Source organism: Dipteris shenzhenensis, chromosome 7, assembly GCF_047967505.1.
Source record: "Dipteris shenzhenensis isolate YYH24624 ecotype China chromosome 7, Dip_SZ_1.0, whole genome shotgun sequence".
Taxonomy (NCBI): domain Eukaryota; kingdom Viridiplantae; phylum Streptophyta; class Polypodiopsida; order Gleicheniales; family Dipteridaceae; genus Dipteris; species Dipteris shenzhenensis.
The window spans coordinates 56167676-56177924 of record NC_141602.1 but is presented as its reverse complement, the minus strand read 5'-3'; the positions used below and the strand labels follow the sequence as shown (position 1 = coordinate 56177924).

At 41.8% G+C, this 10249-nt stretch overlaps 1 protein-coding gene across 1 annotated transcript; it reads left to right on the top strand.

The window, feature by feature from the left end:
• The first annotated feature begins 1529 nt into the window (after positions 1-1529).
• On the top strand, positions 1530-3041 carry LOC147900540 (uncharacterized). The gene has a single exon (XM_087376673.1). The coding sequence runs from the start codon at positions 1530-1532 to the stop codon at positions 3039-3041; it is 1512 nt and encodes a 503-aa protein (XP_087232799.1).
• Positions 3042-10249: the final 7208 nt, after the last annotated feature.

Sequence of the window (10249 nt, the reverse complement as noted above, 5' to 3'; positions counted from 1 at the left end):
GAAAAAAATTATTATCGGAAAAAACTATCTTTAAAGGTCGGTATGGAAAAAAATCCTCTCTGTAAAACATCGCTATAGGAAACTGTCTCAAAGTCGTTATATAACGACCTTCTATAAGGCTGGCAAGTGTCGCTATATAGCAACTCTATATAAACATCGCTATATAGTGACACTTGTCTGGAGTCGCTATATAGCGACACTTTTCTAAACCCGCTTTATTTACCGATGATTAGTGCCCCGCATGCACTAAATGTCGATGCTTAAGTGTCGGAATAGGACCCGTGTGTAGTAGTATATAGCACAAGTTTGTGTTATAAAGCAAAGTGTACCTATATAGCACAGTGTATGTGCTATGTATAACATATTTTATGTAGTACATTGTATACAACATATTATGTTTTATAGAAAATGTTACTTCTATATAGTAAATTTTATTACTAGTATCATCTACAGTCCATACATGAGATTATGTATGATATGAAGCATATAGTAAGTGATTTATCTTAGTTTATTGTGATATCCACTAGAGATTTGTGCTAGTCACTATTACACAACACACAAAAAAAACAATCAATGACTAAATATTTCATGTTTTCAATAGACAGTGGAAAGCAATGTATGAAAGATCATTAGCTTGGGACTCATCAATGGAATGCATTAGGTGCTTCACACATTCCTCTTTGGCAATTCAAAGATGAACAAGGTGAATGATATTCAATCGTTCATAAGGCCTGCCCAAGATCCCAATCAAGCCATGGAAAATTGCAAAACAGTAGGTGGATAGGGTTTTTTTTCAGGTGTCTCTACTCATTGAGCAAGTTAGATTTGGGACCCAGGGCCTGCTGGCCTCTTAAACCAGTCTTTAAACTAGCTTTAAAACGGCCTCTCATGTACAAGATTCAAATCTGGGAGGGCGATGTTAAAGCAAGGAACTGCTTGCAGGGAGCATCGTGAACCACGTGTGACCTACAAAAAGCTGGAAGACGTTGAGATAGGATATTGCAAGTTGCAACTTGCTTGGCGAAGAAGAGAGACCACCATTGGAAAGTCACTCTTCGAGAGATATGATGCACTGATGCTCGTATATGATCCTGAAATCTAGAGCAGAAACGATCATTTGACGATGGATCTGTGCAGCAAGATCAACTCAATGAGAAACCTTGTTAGTTTCACCTAGACCTACGCCTGCGCATGCCTCCCATTCCATAACGACTCGTTTTCAGCTATAAAGACTCAAACTCATCTCATTCACTTGCCTTTCTCGCCTTGAAAGTCTGAAAGCTCGTTGCAGTAGAGCTTCAATCCACTTTACCTTGCCTTCTTCGGCGTCTAACGGTGAAGGCTTATGCTTATGTCTTACGTATGCTGATCAGGAAGCATATTGTTTGAGTACTGTCGTTGGAAGGAGAAGGCCGGATAAGAGTAGTCTGTGGATGAGGCGAGTGTAGATTACAGTACAGTGATTTCTGCGATTGCCCCTTGACGAGCTTCGATGCAACAGAAACATTTATTTTGCCTCTGATAGGGTAATGTCCAAGAAGACAGGTCAAGAAGCTGCTCTGTTTTCACTAGGAAATGCTGTGCAGCAAACTCCGGAAGCGTCGACTTCGAGTGCCCGTGTTCGAGACGACAGTGTCCTGGAACGCCCACCACCTGATATTAGGCGTACTTTAGAAAGCTTGATTTCTACGAACAGAGCTGCTAGCCAAAGGAGGGAAGTTGCAGCCGTTCCTTCCGACGTGACCTATCCTTCTGTAGAGAATGCAGAGTCTCCGCTTGTGCCCGGCGAGTACGAGCCTGACGAGCTCTTCTACGAGAAGGACAAAGGCTCGCGTCTTCGTGGCCCTCTTAGTCTGGTCATGGGCATCTTCACTTGCTGGTCTCGCTCTAGAGAAAGATCTGGAGCTTTCCAATCTGGGAGGCCACGCCTCAATAGCTTCACTGCGGCTGCTCTTTACGAGCAGACGCGCCTCCAGCAAGAGACACTATTGGAGACTCAAGAAACTCGAGACATGTGGGAGTGGCAGATGGAGCAGCAGCAAGCCATTACCTGCCAGGAGCACGATCTGCTGGAGCGAAATAGCAACGAAAACCCCTTGGCGGTGTTGCCTGACCTAATTAGGAACAGTAGCGGTCGTCGTAGCACTAGCCTCAGCATCTTGGGGGAGCTAACGAGGAACACTAGCGTGCGCAGCGAGCAGGAAGGCAAGGTTGGATTGCTTGAATCCAAATCGAAGGATAGCCCTTCAGGTTCTGAGTCCCCTTCATGGGATTTGTTCAGCCAACTCAGTAACGTTTGGCAAGAGCCGGAGCTGGTCTCCGCGATGATGCTACTGTTTGAGTCGGCACTTCTCCGATGCCGTTCCGAGGTGAATTTCTTCTGTAGAGTTTACATGCAACAGATGGTTTTGTCCGGGTATTCTTTGATTAGGACTCTCATGGAGATGGAGCCCAACACTGTTTTTCTCCGGAAAGTGCATGCTAGCTACGCTCTCGAATCTCGCATAAACAATACCCTCTTTAGGTGCTTCGAGAACGATAGCTTTGATGATAGCGGCCTCACTCAGATCTTCGATCCCAGCGCGCGTGCCTTGGCGAGGCTACAAGATTATCTCAGGATGAAGTCAGTAGACCCTGAGGAGGCGTTGAGGATGCACAATCCTTCGTATGAGCCAGCATTCCATTCATTCTGCGCCAGCAAAAGCGAAGAGATAATGGCGATGTTTCCTTGGAACATGGGGTACCGGAATGCAGTAGAGAGGGACAGATTTATGGAAGCATTTCTCCGGGCAGCCAAATGGGTGTGGCTGTTGCATAGATTAGCGAATGCTACCAATCCTCCGATGCAGATCATCAGAGTGGGGCGAGGTCAAGAGGTGGATCCTATGTATGTGGAAGCAGTTGCTGTTCCACCTATCGGAAGCTGCGAGAGCTGCCCAGTGACTTCGTTACCCAAAGTGGAGTTCATGATCATGCCAGGATTCATCGCTCACAGGAAAGTCTTCCGGTGCAAAGTGTACCAGCACTACATGTGTAAGTAGGCTCTCTGCTTATCCGTGTTTGAGCACCTGTGCAAAATTGTATCGGTATTCTTCGCTATTGTTGTCATATTGGTGGTGAACCCAATTTTTTTGTTATTGATTCTTATCTATCTATTAAGGTCATCCGCTCAAGTGCATTGGCTTCTGCTTTTGTTGGGCGTGAATTTTGACGATTTATGCGGTGAGAATTTGTTGTCTGTGTCTATTAACAACCATGAGGTTGTGAAGCGGATAGCGAGGTGAGCTTGCGTCTGTAAGTAACGACGCGAGCACCACTGCGATTCAAATGAGCTCTTTCTCGTTTCTAGAGATAGTCTATCGTGTTTCTATCTCCAGCTAGGCGATGTAGCTAGCGGGCGACTTCGGACATTCCGCCATCGAGCTGATAATCTTATTCATGTTGTCCAATGCGCGCACAAACCTTTGGTGAGAGCACGCGACGTATTGAAATCGAGTAATTTCGCAGAGAGGCGGGCGATGCAATGCAACAATTGCAGCACTTTGAATCGGTTTAATGATGTATGTGTTGGGGGCGCGGCGGGGAGGTTGGGCAGTTAACATTGGAGAGTAGTGAAAGGGTGTACTGTTAAAGCAGCCTTTAGAGCGGTGGATGGAGAGTTGATGAAGTTGGTAACTTGGTGCTTCTGCTCTCGTCGTTGCTTCTTGTCAAGCTGAGAGGAGCTTATCTCTGTTCCACAGGGTTCTGTTTATATCTTAAATGCATTCGGATGCTAATCAAATCGTCTATACATGCTTGATCAGCTATACAATGTATACATACATCATGCCGAGAGATGATCAGAGATATCTGTGTGCCGTCTGATAATTGGCGAGACGAAATCGTTCAAAATAAATGCAGGAGATATGATATCGATCTCTGCAGTGGCATGCTACTGGCAAAAAAACTGAGAATCCTTGTTAGCAAGGAATTCTTAGGGGCGCATCCAGTGAACAATTTGGGAGTAACAATTCCTAATGGATCTGCGTTGAATTCCGCAACGACGCATGGCATACAACAGCACCACTTTCTGTACTTGAAACCTGTCATCGTTTACGTTACACATCCTCTCGGTCTCCATAAAAATCCAAGGAGAGTTTTACGTTGGAACTTGCACATCAGGTAGTATATTGCAGTTACATACGCAAACCATGTAGATGACGTTGTTTTCGTTTGGAAAATCATGCACGCCGAGCGAGTCTGCCAGCAGTAACGTCGACATGAGCAACCTTTGCATAAACAAATGTAGACGCAGTTGCTGCTTCTCAGCCTCGATTCGTGGAGCCACCCCGTGCCAGGTCGCTTTGATTGCGCGTGCCTCTTTTGCTGATGCTTGTGGCAGCTGGCTCATGTCTCAACTATTTTCTCAGGTTTAGAAAATTCGCTCGTCTGATGTATAGCTTTTTGGCAAGACTCCCATAACGAAATTTGTCTTGCTGCGCCTAATTTAAAAATTAGACGTTCTCCTGGCATAAAAGTCTGCTGCTAAGTGCCATGGCCAAGAGCAATTTAAAAATTAGACGTTCTCCTGGCAACATAAAAGTCTGCTGCTAAGTGCGATGGCCTTTCAAAATTCGTCCGATCATCTAACGAAAAGTCGTGTATCAATGCTGAGGCTCGCCTAGAGCTAAGTATCCCTGCCTCTGAGATACAGGAGCTCCTGAAGAGTGCTCAATTGAGATGGTGCTCCTCATCAAAAGCACGCCTTTAGCCAAACTTCCTCCCCACTTGCGTTACCTGCCCATATTACATTCCCTTGGGAAGACAGTTGAGTTACCTTCCCACGTTCCATTCCCTGCAGCGTAGGTCTGTCCCTAATAGATTGTAGTGTGAATGGGAGTGGAGGGAGAAAAAAAAGGGAGCCATCTTTACGTAATGGTAGTGAAGAATGGATTGAGCAAAATAGTTAATGGTAGTATAAGTCACGCTACATATCATTTGCTGTTTTCCTGAAAGTTATTACCATTTGTTTCAATTGGAGAACATCAAGGATTAACCTCTTGAGGGATAGAAAGTGTGAAACTCTTAAGTAAATCTCTCATCACCACCCACCTTCTTGAACGTTAGACCACTAACCAATGGCCATTAAAGTTGATGGATATGTTTTATGTAGTAGGACCGTCTATTCCTCGTTGGTAAACTAGAGGAGAATATCTGGGAGAATTGGCATTGCCAAAAGAGGTACAATATCTCTTAATATGTGTGTCAACTAGGGACGAGTTGAATCTTCTTCATTACCCAATGCCACCTGAATTCACTATTTGAGATAGTATTTTTTTAAAGCACTTGGCCAAGGGATACCATGCCATAACTTATTGAAATTTTGTTCCTATGTTCTACAAAGTCTCTTCTTCTCCACATTAGATTAACTTGGGATTTAAAGGTTGCAAAAGAAAGGAAGGGTCCCCCAATTCCACCTTCACCATTTTCTATCTTGATGCATTGTATAAGTAGGCAAGCTGAGCATCCTTCCACCTAGTTAAGATGCATCACCAAGGCTCAATGACCATCTTTCAAAGTAGGTTATTCCTTCTGTCCCTAATCGTGCTAGGCAACAACCTTGAAATCCCATATAACTACCCATTTTTGAATGCCTTTACTGTGTACTACTCTAGTCGTCAACCAGACCAATGCTATACCCCCAAATGGACTGCGAAGAGAGCTATTCTTGAGCCTCCAAATGAGCCCAACTCCACGTAGTAAAGTGCAGAGTGAATTACAAACCAAAGCTAGATGAAGCAAGCCGCAACAATTGCTCCGAGCGAAATGGATTATGACAAAATGTAGAGAGAAAAGAGAAAGAGTAAGGATGGATACACATCGTTGAGTCTACCCAAAACCCACCTAGCCTTTGGGAAACCAAGAATTTCATGGCCCGAGCATAAGCATTACATCCCAAGCACAACATTGTACTCTCCTTGTATGCAACACTTCATCACACGGCAAAAAAACAACACCATGCGGCCACATCTATCATGTTCCCATTGCCATGGCTAGACCAAAGAAATTTCACATCATGTTTAGACCGGTAAGGGATTTTTTCACCAACAATTGTGACATTATCACTATACTTGTTCCTCATCCATAGATGCAACAATTTAAAGACACATTGCAACTTGAATCCTTTCATAGGATTGAGGGTGCTATGGTCTTGAAGAAGGTAACCAGAGACTGTGGAACTTCACTCTACTCTTTGCATGTTGATGCCACTACCATCATAGTCAAAGGAAAACCATTCAATGGCTTTGTTACTAGAGCACGCAATTGCTTCTTATGTCTCATGGCCAACATCCCTCATTAAGTCAATGGACACAATCTCTATAGTCATGGAGATAATAGTCTTTGTTGTCATTAAGATTAACATTGATGGTAAGGCTAGTGACCAAGTGATCATTGCATATGGACCCAGGAACAAGGACTTTGCATCAGTGAGTATAGTACTTGATTCATCTTGAATGAGAATTTATTCATGTGATTTTTCTTATTTGTGCTCTTGTGGCAGCTATCTTTTGTGAGCAAGCAGAAAAGGATTTTGGACATGCCTTGTGCAAGAGTATAATGAAGATGGTATGGTAATGTACTGACTTCACGATTCTAGCGAATATCCTAGGGGTAATAAGAGGGATGAGTTTAAAAAAGTTTTTTTAGGCCAAGTGTCAAGACTTGGCTATGGACATATGGTAATAATCTTCTTAAGTACTTTTTTTGCATTTTCCATGTGATTTTACTAATCATGACCACCTTGGTTTCATGTAGGTGTCTAGCATACTCTAGCTCACAAACTTAAATGCACAATTGGTGGAGTACCAGTGCAATAGCTGTGGAGGCACGTGTGTGAGTTGTGATCTATCATATCCTTTCTACTACACTTGTAATGACATCAAACTAATTTCATAGGTCATACCCCTTTGAGAAGGCTCTAAGGTCTTAGTCCAAATTCGTGGAACCCATGTGGATAATCTCTTGTGACTAGAAGCGCCTTTCTTCATCTTCATAGTGAAAGTGCTTTGCATGTCTAATCCATGTTGTTTGGCATTAAGCCCCCTGGAATCTTTACTATCAATAGCTCTAGGTTTGTGATTTCCTTTGAGCCAGATGCATGATGTGACATCTTCTTCCAATTGTAGTGGCTTTCTATGCACTTGGTCAAAAATAAATCTTCTTAAAACCTTACTCCCACTTTTTTGTTTCATTGCAATTTTTTAATTTATTGGCTAGTTGAATTAATTTGTGCAAACCTTGACACTTATGATCTTGTCAAAAACACAAGTTTTCTAGCTAAGGAGCCACATAACAACAACGTCTTGAAGTGCTTGTTGGAAAATTTCCCTACAATAGTTACAACTCATTGCTCCAAACTCTTAGCAACTCCATTATAGCACTGGAAAACCACAGGACTTAGCCTGCATTTCTCTTCACACCCTATATAGCAACAACAATGCTAGCCTCATTGATAGTGAACAAATTTCCTTGATAGGTTAAACTAGGTCCCCATGATGCTCAAAAAATGGGTATTAGTAATAGATGTGGTTGGATTAGTGGTGAATTGGGATAGGCTTAGTAGCCAATTAATGGATTTAAAGGATATAATTCTAGAGTCATCTAGAGGTGGTGTTAAATGGTTAACATGTGTTGGGTGGGAGGAGCTGATGGGGGCTTTAAGAGAGACTCTATTGTAATGATTATTCCATGTCCCCACATCGCCATGTAATAGTTATACCTAATGAATGTCAAGGAACAAAGAGCAGGAGATATGAGGGCCAACCATATGGCACGCCATCATACTAGCTTGACAGAAAATGAGGATGGATGGGATGAAGGAGCTCTTGTGTTTGAGGTTTCTCGGAGTGTAGACAGTGATGGTGGATGTGTGCAGACATAGGAAAGCAAAGAAGAGCTGGAGGTCTTTGCTTGTTTTGTGTCAATGTGTTTTCAGTTGTCATTTCATTTGAGTATTTTCTGATGGGCTTGTTTGGCATTGTGGGCTGGATGTGTTTCCTAGAGGTAGGGGGAGACCAAACGGTTCGAGTCGTAGGAAAAGAGGAGAGGTGAGTGTCACTACAGGTGTGGGAGGGGGCAATGTAGATGTGGGTCTGATTGCATGTGTCGAAGAGTTTCTCAAGAGTTCTTGTATTGCAGGTCTCTACTCGGTGGAGAGAGGGGGTACTTTGTATCATTTGCACCTGCAAATGGTCTATCTTATTGTTAAACTTGTGAATGAACTGTATCAACTTCTTGGAGCAGGGACTTTTCAAGGGGAAATGTGATCCAACTTGTCCTCTGCAATGGCCCCTCTTATATTCCAAGATGGAGTTGATGGAGCTTACTCTAGAAAAGATTATATGCTTCCAAACATCTCAAAATCTAGTTCAAACGTCTTTTATAGAAAAGTACGAATTGTATGAGTGTATGTGTTTGAAATTATTTGCTTGCTCGAAAAGATTTCCAAAGTGATTTCTTTTTTATGTTGCAAAATTTATTGTAAGAAAGAATATATACGCTCACTCTTTATAAAACTTCCTTCAAAATAAGCAAATCATCCTTTTTTTAAAAGAGAGAGAATTGAGGGTTGTTATTAATTCATCAACAACAAATAGGCTTAGTGAGCCACAATTTAGCAAAAGCGTCTACACTTCTAGCTCTCAACACAAAGTGAATGTCCTTTTTCCATTCTTAACCTTTATGGGCTAAAAGCATCCGCTATGTGCTTGACAGCAGGGGTCTCCAAAAGTTAACTCTAATTTTACCTATTTGCTCATCCAACATGTTAATTGTGGCTATCATGTCCTCATCTAGATAAACATTGTCTTGAATGCCAATGTCGCTTGCCTAATTAATATCAATGTTAACATCTTCAACAGGTGTTTCATGTGAAATGATTTACTCTACTATTTTCTTTGAATTTGTTGGCTCTTGAAACTTGGATGAATTTCTTGAATCCCTTGCAGTTCCAATTACTACATTGTTCTCCACGTCTAATTGTTGAAGTGGGCTAAAACTATTGTTCACTATAAGGCCACCTCTACATCCACATGTCACGATTCTAGTACACAACTATAGTTGTAGACAAACCATTCTAGTATCAACTAGAACCATAGACAAACCATCTAATATATGTCTCACATAGACTCACTAAGGTTGGATGCTATGATATCTAATTTTCAACACTCTCTCTTGATCAAGTATCCATACCAAGCAAGGTGTTCTTTGAACATGGAACCACAAAGGACTCACTAAGAAAAATAAGCCACTGTGAACAGATCGCTATATACATTTACAACTCAAAAATCAGTTATACCTTGAAGATTGTTATTTTCTTTAAGAGTCCACAAATAAAAACCATGTAGTTTCATGAGTTCATTTAAGGTGATGCATTGAATGCCCATTAGGAAATAAACAGAATCCACGATGGTGAATCCTTTCATTGTGTAGAAAATGCATGATTATAAACTATCATTATTTCCAAAGGTATATCCCATCAATTTCAATCCCACCAAACGTAAGGAGAATTAAAGTCTAATACTCATCCAAACTCAGAGGGTACCGAGTGCACAAACTATATGTGCAACATTATGTTGACAATCTAGTATTTGAGTAGTAGATACCTGCATAAGAATCACAAACGTCAAATAGTGCATGAAAAATCTACTAACCACTACTATCAAGTGCATTAGATCATGTTAGCATTGTTTTGAAAGAATCTGTGACACACCTTCTGCATAGGCTCCTTGTAGTGCCACCTATAAAGGTTTATGTAGGGACTTCTTTGCGGATTTGTTAATGGTAGATTGCTGCAGTAGTTGCCGTTCCTTGGTGCTTTGCCCAAACTAGTGATAAGGATAGGAGTACCAAAAGATATAGGATGCCTAGAAATGTCATCCGGCTTCTCTTCCACTAGAGTTGGTGTTTTTACAAAAACATACGATTGACTAAACTTTCAGTACATCCAAAAAGAATTCTAGTAAAGACTTGCAACTAAAACGTTCACTACATGTACCATTCAAGGGAGAGATTTCTTCATCAACCTGACATTGTATGGCTTGTACACCCTTGTACCATTAATGGATAGGGTCCTCAAGCTTCCAATCAGCCGAGCTGACTAACAAGCATTGCATGGACCAACTAGCATTGCAAGGGTTAACAGTATTTGGACAACATTGTTTCATGTTACATGAGATGTGGTTAAAAGAACCAGGAGTTGCAGTGAAAC